General features: G+C 51.3%; 1 protein-coding gene across 1 annotated transcript; it reads right to left on the bottom strand.

The window, feature by feature from the left end:
* Positions 1–6983: 6983 nt before the first annotated feature.
* Positions 6984–9503, bottom strand: CEBPB (CCAAT enhancer binding protein beta; the record flags this gene model as incomplete). Its single annotated transcript, XM_083873560.1, has 1 exon — positions 6984–9503. One exon carries the CDS (start codon positions 9501–9503, stop codon positions 8532–8534), a length of 972 nt encoding a protein of 323 aa, XP_083729686.1. The 3' UTR covers positions 6984–8531.
* Between the last annotated feature and the right edge of the window lie 2429 nt (positions 9504–11932).

Genomic DNA, 11932 nt, shown 5'->3' with positions numbered 1-11932 from the left:
TCATTGGCACACAGCACAGAAAGAATGTAAATAGATATTGTTTCACTTGTACTTAAGGTGACTAAAAGGAACACCTATACCTATTAACAGGAATAGGAATACCTATAATACCTGTACCTATTAACACCTAAAAACCCACTATCTCCCATTAACATCTAATTTTCAGCTGTGTGCCACTGGCTTCACAGTTGGCCTTGGTGTGGGGCCCAGGATGGGTAGATCAAACCTAATTCCAAAATATCTACACTGAGGTCGGTTGGGAAATCATCCCCTGGGTGTTGGAAGTGGTTCCCATCAGTGGCCCAGGCTGCAGCAGCTTCCCAGCACCCTGGGCAGAGCCCTGGGCTGACCCCTGGGCTGACCCCTGGGCTCCTGGGTATCACTTCCTCCTTCCCAGGCCCCCTCAGCACGTTCAGATTGGCCTTTTTGCCCTTTTTGCCAGTCCCTTCCCACCCTGCCAGCCCTGCTCCAGGCACAGCCCTGGGGGACAGGAGGATTTTTGGGGCCCCATCCCTCAAAGCCAAGCTCACAGAACTCCCCCCATCCCGAGGAAAGGCACAATCAGCCCCCATTTGTTATTGGCAAGAGGAAGAACTGCCCAAGAGTATTGGATTTCCCCATGAAGTGGGGAAAAAATAAATCTATTCCTCTAAACAAAATGCTTTGCAAAAAAACAGAAACTAAACCCAAGCAGGGCACGAAGCGGGAGCTGTTGGCAAATCAGGCTTTCTGCAACTGCAGAGCTAAAACCCAAATAACATTTTCCAGTAGCCATTAGTCTCCCTTGGATTGCCCAACGCAGGCACCAGTGCTTTTCTCAGCATCTGCTTTATCAGTTGTCTCCCAGCGCAGAGAAGTCCCTGCTCTTGGCAGCAGCTCCTGCTGATGTGCAGTGGGTTGTTATTGCTCAAGAGCCCTTTGATCAGCAGCCAGGCACTATCACACCGAGCTCTCAGCCCTGGCTGCCAGGCTGGACGGGCTCCCTGAGAGCAGCAGGATCCCTTTGGGCCTTTTGCAGAGCATCTCATTCCCTGGACAGCCCCAGCTGTGCCCTGTGGTTTCTGTGTGTGTGTGCCATGTTTCTGTTCCAGCAGTGCGAGCCCAGGGCTGGGCAGCTCCAGGCTGTGCTGGCACAGCACTGCCCCCATCACCCACACCCCGACAGCTCTGCTGGGCTCTGCTGGGGCACAACACACACCCAGGTGGGCAGCTGGAGCCCCCAGGAGCTGTAGGAGCACTGGCTGTGTCCCACTTGTCAGAGGTGCTGCTGGTTGAGGTTTTTTTCCCCCTGGGAAATGCGAAAATGCCAAAGCCACTGTCAGCTCCTCTGGCACAGCAAGACACAGCCAAATCAGCCCTCTGAAAGTTGAAAACTCACCAAATGGAGTGCTCAGAATTTGCCAGGGCATGTGCTCTGCAAAACTGAGCAAGGCACAACAATTTTCCTAGAGACGCCGTGATCTGGGATCCATGTAAATACAGATCCACGTAAATACAGATCCACGTAAATACAGATCCACGTAAATACAGATCCACGTAAATACAGATCCATGTAAATACTCCCCATGTAAATGCAGATTCATGCAGTTATCATTACTCATGCCAGTAATAACAGTCCCACTGAAATCACCACAGCCACATGTATAAAATGAGGCACATGTGAAGGATCGGGATCTAAATATGGAACAGGCAAATCCACCTGCAGCTATGGCAACTGCACCTGGAACTGCAGATACCTGCCTGAGCCTCTGCTCTGGTTAGGGGCTAACTGATAATGCAGAGATATGGGAAAAACTGGTGGGAAAGGCAGGACCAGAAACCATCTCTTTTGTTCCAAAGCTCCGTATTTATCCCTTGCATCTTAATTTCTGTCAGTGTTCTGCACCCATTAACTCAGCAGCTCTTTAATTTGCTTTAGGAGGGGCTGAGGACACTGTAGCTGCTCTCAGACATCAAGGCCTTCTGCTATCTCTCCTTCTTCTCCAGATTTGGGGACTCGGCCCAGCAATCAGCACAGCTCTTAACTCCAAGCACAGAAAGGTTTTGTGCCCGTCAATAACTCAGCAGCAGGAGAGCAGCCCCGTGCAGAGGTTGGGTTTCTTCCCAGAGCTGGCACCGGGGCTGGCGTGTGTGCTTAACTCAAGTGTTCCTGGCTGGGGGCCAGCTCACATTCCTCTGAGCAACCAAACTCCTGGAGAATTGCTCCTTCTTTTTGTGATTCTCCTCATCTCCTTGTGCCGGGTTATCCCCCGGATATTCTGCTCCTTGTGCACTGAAGTTCAGACACGCTGAAGTTTCTCCACGAGTTACATTTGTGGTTTGTTTTCTGGCCTTTTTGCATTGCAGAATTTTACTGTTTACTGTATTTTACTGTTCCAGCACACCTGGGCTCAGCTCCCCTGTCAGAAAGCAGCCCTTGGTGTGGCTGGCAGGGCTGGGGACACGAGCAGGGCTCTGTTCCTGCCCCAGCCCCCAGTGCTGCCAGAGCAGCTCCAGGCACTTTCCCTCTCCTTGTGATTCCCTTCCCCAGTTGCTGCAGAGCCAAGTAATTGTTTCATCATGTTGCTCTGAAATATTTTCCCATCGTGTCACCATCGCGTTGGATTCTCAAACTGAAGCTCCTCTGTTAATTTTTAGGGGATCTGTCCCAAAGCATCATTGTCCCCTGTGCTGGGGTGGGGAGGGAGGGCTGCAGGTGAGCCTGGGGAGGGGTTTTGGTTGTCTGGAATTCCTGTCACTGTCATTTCCAGCACCACCAGCGAGGAGCTGCTCACCACAGCCCTAATGAAGAGCTGTTGCAATAGGCTGGCAAAGGGACGGTATTTATAGCAAACAAACAAGTCCGGGGCCGTGCGGGGCTGGGGCCAGGAGCTCCCTCTGTCCCGAGGTGTCTGTGCTGGGCCTGGCACAGCCAGGGCTGTCCTGCCCCACCAGAGCCCACCAGGGCTGTCCTGCCCCTCCAGGGATCCTCCTGCCCTACCAGAGCTGCCCCTGCCCCACCAGGGCTGTTCCTGCCCCACCAGAGCTCCTCCTGCCCCACCAGAGCTCCTCCTGCCCCACCAGGGATCCTCTTGCCCCACCAGGGCTGTCCTGCCCCACCAGGGCTGTCCTGCCCCACCAGGGATCCTCTTGCCCCACCAGGGATCCTCCTGCCCCACCAGAGCTCCTCCTGCCCCACCAGGGCTGTTCCTGCCCCACCACAGCTGCTCCAGCCTCAGATCAGAGGGGATTGATTCTGCAAATTTTACAAAATTAGGATACCTGGCTAAACCCTCTGATTGAATACCCTGAACTCTGGGAAGGTGCTCTGATTATGGGATGTGTGATACAGGAATCCCAAAAATAAGGGCCAACAGGACAGGGCAAGGTGAAAACCAGAAGTCTTTCACTCTTGAAAGACTTAAAAATTCTGCCTTTCTTAATTTTTAATTAGCTAGAAATTGTAATCGATTATTATTATTATTATATGAATAATTTCCATAGTAAATGTATAATTTTGGGGGGAGAATTTATAATAAGTGAGGGTTAAATTTGGCACCACTTTGGGAAATCGTGGCACCCAGTTGGAAGGTTTGGAATTAAATATATCCCTGTTGTAAATGCAAATCAATGATCTTAGGCAAGTGTTAACCCACTTATCCTCATTTTGAATTCCAGCCCCACAGTTTCCCACATCCAGAGAGATCCATCCACCAGCACATCCAGGAGGGGAGAAAAACCCTTTTATTCAAAATAAAACATTTGAAGCACTGAGCAGGTGGGGGAATGAGCACAAAAGGCAAGTTGGGCTCCAGTGGAGTTTCCAATTTCCAGTGGATCACATGGAGCATATTTAGGGAATGAGGGCCCTGCCAGCCCTGGGAGCAGCACGATTTTTACTTGGCAAAGGACCAGAATGAATTTTATTTAACTGAGGAGCAGGATGATTTTATTTGACTGAGGAGCAGGATGATTTTTATTTAACTGAGGAGCAGGATGATTTTATTTGACAGAGGAGCAATAGTTAGTATAGAAAGATGCCTGAATTTTCCCACATCTCCCAAGAGTCACCAGTGGAAGGCAGTGGGAAAAGTGGAAAAGCAGCAACAGAGTGTAAGAACTGCACTGGGTTACACAGGCTTTGGGATAATTGAAGAACTGCTTTCAAAACCGTAATTGGATTTTTAAATATTTTTATATATTTAATATATATTTAATATATATTATTTATATATTTAATATATATTTAATATATATATTTTTATATATATATTTAATATATTTTTAAATTTATTTTTTAGCTGCTACATATGATTCATTTTGCAGAATTAAGCACTACTGAATTTAAACACCTTATAAACCAAGTGCTTTGGAAAGGGGATGGCAGTGCCAAGGATTTACAGACTGAGGAAAAACCGCTGTTATTTCAGTAGCAATAAGAAAGAGATGTAAAAATTAACCAACGTGATACATCGTTTGAAAAGAAAGACAAAAATAAAGAGCCCAAATGAAATGCAACTTATAAATCTCTGTAAAACTGGGAGAGCTCCCTGGTGCCTGCAGCTCTGTGCCTGGTCTCCCTCCCACAATCTGTCCTGGGTGATTTTGGGAGGAGAAGCTCAGGAAGGCCTGTCCCAGGCCAGCTGAGACATTCCAAGTCCTGCTCTCAGCCAGCAGAATCTTATTTGTCCTGGGAAACTAAATCAATATTTGGAGCTGAGATGATGTTTGGACAGGGATTTTCCAATCCTCCCCCCTCAACTGCAATTAAAAAAGGTATTTGGGATCTTTTGTCTGTTTAAATGTTTGGAATTTTCTCAGATTCATTTACAAGCTGTTTTTTTCCAGACTGTTATTTTCTAGGAAATGTTTTAATTACCCAGACTTTTTCATATACTGTTTTAGAGGGCAGAGTATTTAATGATCTCCATGTATTTAATGGCACTACAAAAGCTCCTACAATGGGAGTTATGAGGGTAATACAAGATTGAAAATGAAGGATTGGGGAATTCTCTTCCCAAGTCTTTATTACTGTAAAACTGGTGTGTTTATGGCCCTAATTTTCCTGCCTGTACAAAAAAAAAATAAATAAAAATAAAAATAAAAATAAAAAAATAATTGCTGGACAAAGTTCCTCCTATACCAGAAATCTGCCATCCTAATTAGGAGATACCTCAGAATACAGCAATAATTCAAACATCATTCTTTAAATCGCAGCCCTGGCCCCCCTGCACTGGGGCAGGCAGGGTTTAAGGATGGGGATTAGCTCCCTCTGGCCTGCTGCAGCTCAGGCTCCAAAACTGGGCTGTTATTTAAACAGATATAAATACCTTTGGTACATCTTATCTTAAAATCAAACCCGGCCTCCTCCAGCCCCCACCAGCTGAACTCGGGGTGGGAACTTGGTTATTTAGAAGGAAGGGAAGGGAAGGGAAGGGAAGGGAAGGGAAGGGAAGGGAAGGGAAGGGAAGGGAAGGGAAGGGAAGGGAAGGGAAGGGAAGGGAAGGGAAGGGAAGGGAAGGCAAGGCAAGGCAAGGCAAGGCAAGGCAAGGCAAGGCAAGGCAAGGCAAGGCAAGGCAAGGCAAGGCAAGGCAAGGAAAGGAAAGGCAAGGAAAGGCAAGGAAAGGCAAGGAAAGGAAAGGCAAGGCAAGGCAAGGCAAGGCAAGGCAAGGCAAGGCAAGGCAAGGCAAGGCAAGGCAAGGCAAGGCAAGGCAAGGCAAGGCAAGGCAAGGCAAGGAAAGGAAAGGCAAGGAAAGGCAAGGAAAGGCAAGGAAAGGAAAGGCAAGGCAAGGCAAGGCAAGGCAAGGCAAGGCAAGGCAAGGCAAGGCAAGGCAAGGCAAGGCAAGGCAAGGCAAGGCAAGGCAAGGAAAGGAAAGGAAAGGAAAGGAAAGGAAAGGAAAGGAAAGGAAAGGAAAGGAAAGGAAAGGAAAGGAAAGGAAAGGAAAGGAAAGGAAAGGAAAGGAAAGGAAAGGAAAGGAAAGGAAAGGAAAGGAAAGGAAAGGAAAGGAAAGGAAAGGAAAGGAAAGGAAAGGAAAGGAAAGGAAAGGAAAGGAAAGGAAGAAATGTATCTAAAAGAAATCTGCCCTCCAGCAGTTCCACCTCAGGCAGAGCTGGGCCCTGGCTGGGGACACTGCTCAGGAGTTTGGTGACATTGTGTGGCCTCCAGCAGCAGCAGAAAATAGGATCTAACGATGTGGACGAGTTTCACAACAACACAAAGAGCAGAATAAACAGCCACGGGAGGCTGCAGGGACCGTGGTCACGAGGGACAGCCGAGACAAGATCTAACGTCTGTCCTGCCTGCGAGAACTTGAGTCACGCTGGAGCAGGAGCAGGAGCCAGCTCACCCAAGGAATCTATTTTAGGGGCTCGTAAAAAACAACAACTGAGCCACGCTGTGCTGATGGAAAAACAAATGGGGGAGATCTGTGCGGGGTTAACTCTGCCCTGCTCACTCTGCACAGCCCTGGGGTGGCAGGGAACCCGCAGGGGAATGTCAGGGAGGGCTCCAGCTGATGGACTGACCTTCAGAGTCAAAAAAAACAGAGCAGAAAACATGTTTTGCTTTAAAGAGACACTAAAAATAAGCAACAAATTTGGGGGTTTGTCCTGCAGGCCACGGCTGTGTGTGGGGAATGTTTAGGAACAAATTCAAGGCCAGTTGTACTGAACCCCCTTTTGTGCTCGGCTGTCACAGCACAGGCACCAAAGGAGCTCCTTTCCACTGGGGATCTGGATCTGAAAACTTCAGGCTTCAATTCAGCCTAACAGGAAAATGGAAAATGCTGACTAAGAGCTGATCTTTTGCCCAACTCCTTCCACGGAACCAGCCTGAGACTGTTCACTCCTCACAGAGCTCACAGCAGAGAATAACCCAGCTGGGAGCTCTGCCTGTCCCAGAGCCCTGGATCTGCCCAAAACACAATCCTCTCCCCAAAACACAGCCCTGCCCTGCTCCAAACCTCCTCCTCCTCCTCCTCTGGTCTGTCCCCTGCCCCAGCAAACCCCTCTCATCAGGGGGGTTTAGGGAAATGTCCCAGGAGAGAAGGGGAGGGAAGGGAAGGGAGGGAAGGGGAGGGAGGATGGTGAGCCTCTCACCTGCCTGGGTCTCCCTGCAGCCTCCTGAGCAAAGCCCAAATTACCCAGATCCGACAGAATTGCTACTTTCTCATCTTTATTCCTGCAAACTACAAACATGAGAAATGCTGAATCATAGAGAATAGAAACTCTGTGAAGAAAGAAAAAAAAAAAAAAAAAAAAAAAAAAAAAAAAAAAAACCACAAACAAAAGCTCATTTCAGGCTTCCTCCCTCACTTTTTTCCCTGCCTCCCTCCCACTCCAGACTCGGCGCTCTTTGCCAAGGATTGGTCATGGTTTGGAGAGCACATCTTGCTCTACACGTTCAAAACAGCATGAAGTGCAGAAAAAAACCCAACACAAACACCTCCTCCCCAAACAACAGCCCGGCAGCAGCTAAAGCAGGTGATTAGAGGAAATAAAATGAGGCAACAAGAGCTGGCTCAGGCTCCCAGCTCTGCCCTTTGCTCAGTTTCTCTTGGGGTTTGCTTTTGGTTATTGGGGGTTTTTTTTGTTTTGTTTTTTTTTTTTTTCCTTTCACTCAGAGAAAGCTAAAAGAGCAACAAAAATCCCTGTCCCTGATCACAGCACCGAGCCAGAATCAGCTGGAATTTCAGCTTTAAACTGACTCTAAACGTGCCTTCAAAATAAAACAAGCTACTTTTTCAATTTTTTTTAACCTAGTCATAAAGTTTATTAAAATCGTTCATTAATGCTTCAAATGTAGCAAGAATGCATAGATCCCAAAATATACATATGTATTTTTTTTCTTATAGAAATAGATTATTCTTTATAATAAAAAAAAAACAAACAACAAATCCTGTATAGGAACATCTTTAACAGATTACTCAATCCATGACTGACAGTTACACGAGATTGCATCATGTACACAGCATTCCCAGCCATGCTTAGAGGATTGCATCACTTCTCTCCCTCGCTCTTTTTTTTTTTTTTTTAAATAAAAACCCCCCAGCTCCCAGCAGAGCCCGCCCGGGCCGGGGCCGGGGTCTCTCTGTGCCCACCCCGGTAAAGACCAAAAAAAAAAAACCAAAAAAAAAAACCAAACCAAATAATAATAAAAAAATAAAAGAAAAATTAAAATTAAAAAATAAAAATAAAACTAAAATAAAATAAAATAATAAAAAATAAAATAAAAATAAAATAAAAATAAAAAAAATAAAATAAAATAATAAAAATAAAAATAAAAAAATAAAAATAAAAAATAAAATAAAAAATAAAAAATAAAAAATAAAAAATAAAATAAAAAATAAAAATAATAAATAAAAAATAAAATTAAAAATAAAAATAAAATAAAATAAAAATAAAAATAAAATAAAATAAAAATAAAAATAAAATTAAAATAAAAAATTAAAAAATTTTAAAAAAAATTAAAAAAAAAAAAAAAAAAAAAAAAGAGCACAAACGGAACCCAAAGCCTCTCTCTCCCCCCTGTGTGTCCCGGGGGTCTCAGGGGGTCAGCACCGCGGAGAGGAGGCGAGCAGAGGCTCCGGCAGCTGTTTGAACAAGTTCCTGAGGGTGCTCAGCTCCCGGGAGAGCTGCTCCACCTTCTTCTGCAGCCTCTCGTTCTCGGCCGTCAGTTCCAAGACCTTGTGCTGCGTCTCCAGGTTGCGCATTTTGGCTTTGTCGCGGCTCTTGCGCACGGCGATGTTGTTCCTCTCGCGGCGCAGTTTGTACTCATCGCTGTGCTTGTCCACGCATTTCTTGGCTTTGTTCTTCCCCGGGGGCGCCGCCGCGTAACCCCCGCCGGCCGCGGCGGATTTGGAGGGCTCGGAGGGGTTGGGGGTGCCGGGGGGGCTGGAGGAGGACGATGTGGAGAGGTTCCCGCTGCTGCCGCTGGGCACGGACTGGTAGCTCAGGTAGGAGCGCACGGCGCTGCCGTAGGGCGAGGACATTCCCCCCGGGGCCGGCCCCGCGCCCCCCTCCTCCTTGCGGGGCCCTTTGCACGAGTCCAGGCTCTCGAACACCGGCTCCACCTTGGTCTCCACGATGTGCGGCGGGAAACAGGCGGGGAGCGGCGCGGCCTTGTGGCTCTGCCCGCCGCAGGGGTGGCTGTGCCGGGCCAGGCTGATGTACGAGTACTCGGGCTTCTTTCCTCCTCCTCCTCCTCCTCCTTTATAGTCCTCGGCGAAGAGATCGGAAAGGAAATCTTGGCCGGCGCCGCACGGAGGCTCAAAGTTGCCCCCTGCGGGAGGAGGAGGCGGCGGCTGCGACGCCAGAGGCTCCAGGTAAGGGCTGAAATCGATGGCCCGCTCGTGGTCCCCGACGCTGAGCTCGCTGACGGAGCGGGCCCCGGCCGCCCGCGGGTGCAGCTTGTTCAGAGCAGCCACACAGTCCGCCTCGTAATAGAAATTGGCCACTTCCATGGATTTAAAGGCGGGCGGCTGCAGGGGGAGGCATGCTGCGTCCCAGGCCACCAGGCGTTGCATGAAAGCAAAGGGGGATGCGGGGAGGAGGAAAAGGAGCAGGGCCCCCCCCCGGCACAGGGTCAGACCGCTGCCGTCCCGGGGGTGGGGGGCTCCAGGACCCTGTGAGGGCTCTGGGCCCTGCCGAGGCGTCCGGCCGGGCTCAGTCCCCGCCGAGGTGCCTGACCTGGCTCCGGACCCTGCTGAGGTGTCTGGCCGGGCTCTGGGCGGGTTCAGTCCCCGCTGAGGTGTCTGGCCGGGCTCCGGGCCGGGTTCAGTCCCCGCTGAGGTGTCTGGCCGGGCTCCGGGCCGGGTTCAGTCCCCGCTGAGGTGTCTGACCGGGTTCAGTCCCGCCGAGGTGTCCTGACCGGGTTCAGTCCCGCCGAGGTGTCCGGGCCGGGCTCGGGCCCCGCCGCGGTGTCCGGGCTGCCCCGGCCGGGCTGGCTCAGTCCCTGCGGGGCCCCGGGCTCTCACCGGCGGGGCTGGAGCGTCTCCTCCGGACCATCCGCCTCTGGGGCCCGCGTCCTAAAGTCTCTGACTTGGGAAAGTTCCTCCGCTCGGGTATTTATAGGGGCGGTGGATCCCATGGCAACAGGCGCGTCACCGCCCTGGCCCGGCCCGGCCCGGGGGAGGCTCCCGGGGCTCACGGAGCTGCCGGGCCCGCGGGCCGCCCACAGCACCGGGAGGGACCGGGGGAGGGGCCGGGCTGGGCACCGCAGGTGCGGGGACGGGGCGGGCTCAGAGCCGGGGCTGCGGGAGGGCCGGGCGGTGCTGCGGTGTCCTGTGCCAACCTGGGCTCTGTCCCGGTGCCCCGTGTCCTGTTCCCGGTGCCCCGAGCTCTGTCCCGGTGCCCCGTGCCTATCCGGGCTCTGTCCCGGTGCCCTGTGCCCTGTTCCCCGTGCCCCCTTCCCCCCAGGCTCTGTTCCGGTGCCCCGGGCAAACCTGGGCTCTGTCCCGGTGCCCTGTGCCCGCCCCAGGCTCTGTCCCGGGGTCCTGTGCCGGTCCGGACTCTGTCCCGGTGCCCGGAGCTCTGTCCCGGTGCCCCGTGCCCTGTTCCCGGTGCTTTGTGCCCGCCCCGGGCTCTGTCCCTGTGCCCCGTTCCCCCCGTGCCCTGTTCCCGGTGCCCCGTTACCCCCGAGCTCTGTCCTGATGCCCTGAGCTCTGTTCTCGGTGCCCCGTGCCCGCCCAGGCTCTGTCCCGGTGCCCCATGCCCTGTCCCGGTGCCCCGAGCTCTGTCCCGGTGCCCCGTGCCCTCCGTGCCCTATTCCCGGTGCCCGGTTCCCCCCCGGGCTCTGTTCCCCCCAGGCTCTGTCCCGGTGCCCCCCCGTGCCCTGTCCCGGTGCCCGGTTCCCCCCTGTGCCCTGTCCCGTGTCCCCCCGGGCTCTGTCCCGGTGCCCCCCCGTGCCCTGTCCCGGTGCCCGGTTCCCCCCTGTGCCCTGTCCCGTGTCCCCCCGGGCTCTGTCCCGGTTCCCCCCGGTCTCTCTCGCCCCCCGCAGGCCCCAGGGCCAGGCACAGACCTCTCCAGGTCCCGTTTCACCCCGGGGTAAATCAAGGCAGGAGAGATTTCCCCAATTTCTTTCGGCAAAGCGGGCGGAAAGCCGCAAACCAAAGACGGATCCCTTTATTCCCCATCCCGGGTTCCCTTTGGTGAATCCACTGGCCGGGAATATCCCCAGGGATGTGCCTGGAGCCCCTTTCCAGGGCCCAGGGCCGACCCCCAGAGCCCCCAGCACCCCCGGGGGCCTCGGGGCCCAGCCCGGAATATTCACTTTGCAGGACACGATAAAACCATCAGGGCACACAGGGGATGGGGAATCAGAGCTGGGGCTGGATGGCCCAGCCCAGAATATTCACTTTGCAGGACACGATAAAACCATCAGGGCACACACGGGATGGGGATCATTGCTGGGGCTGCATGGGACAGAACTGGGGACAGAGGAGAGTGAGAGCCGCTCATCACAACCTGGAATCCAAAATTTTTGAGATTTGGGAAGGAAGGGCCGGATCCCGGTGTCCGTTTTAATTAAAGACACCCACCTTGGGAATCAAACTCATATTTTCACTCTCTTACTCCCACATTTACCTGTCTACAAGCCGGTGATTCATGCCCAGAATAAAGGACATTAATTTAAAACAAAACATATAATTAAAGGAAGTAGGAGTGTCCTCCCTGAGCAAAGAGGACCCAGCACTGCAGGGAAAATGACACTGCCTCTCAGAATAATGTGAGGCAATCCTGCGGTGTGGGAAATATTGTAACGTTAAGCCAGAGGAACAGGTATTGCATTATATGATTCAAACAGTCAACTGTTCTTAATGTTCAAACCTCAGGACTCCGAAAAGAGGAAGAATTCGAGAATCAGTCAGTGGATCATCAGGCTTTTTTTATTTATTTATTTATTTATTTTTAATATTTTTTTTTCCTTTCACGTTTTTAATAGGATTTTGTTTGT

Source organism: Zosterops lateralis (genome assembly GCF_965231275.1).
Source record: "Zosterops lateralis genome assembly, chromosome: 16".
Taxonomy (NCBI): domain Eukaryota; kingdom Metazoa; phylum Chordata; class Aves; order Passeriformes; family Zosteropidae; genus Zosterops; species Zosterops lateralis.
This window is presented reverse-complemented; position numbering and strand designations above follow the sequence as displayed.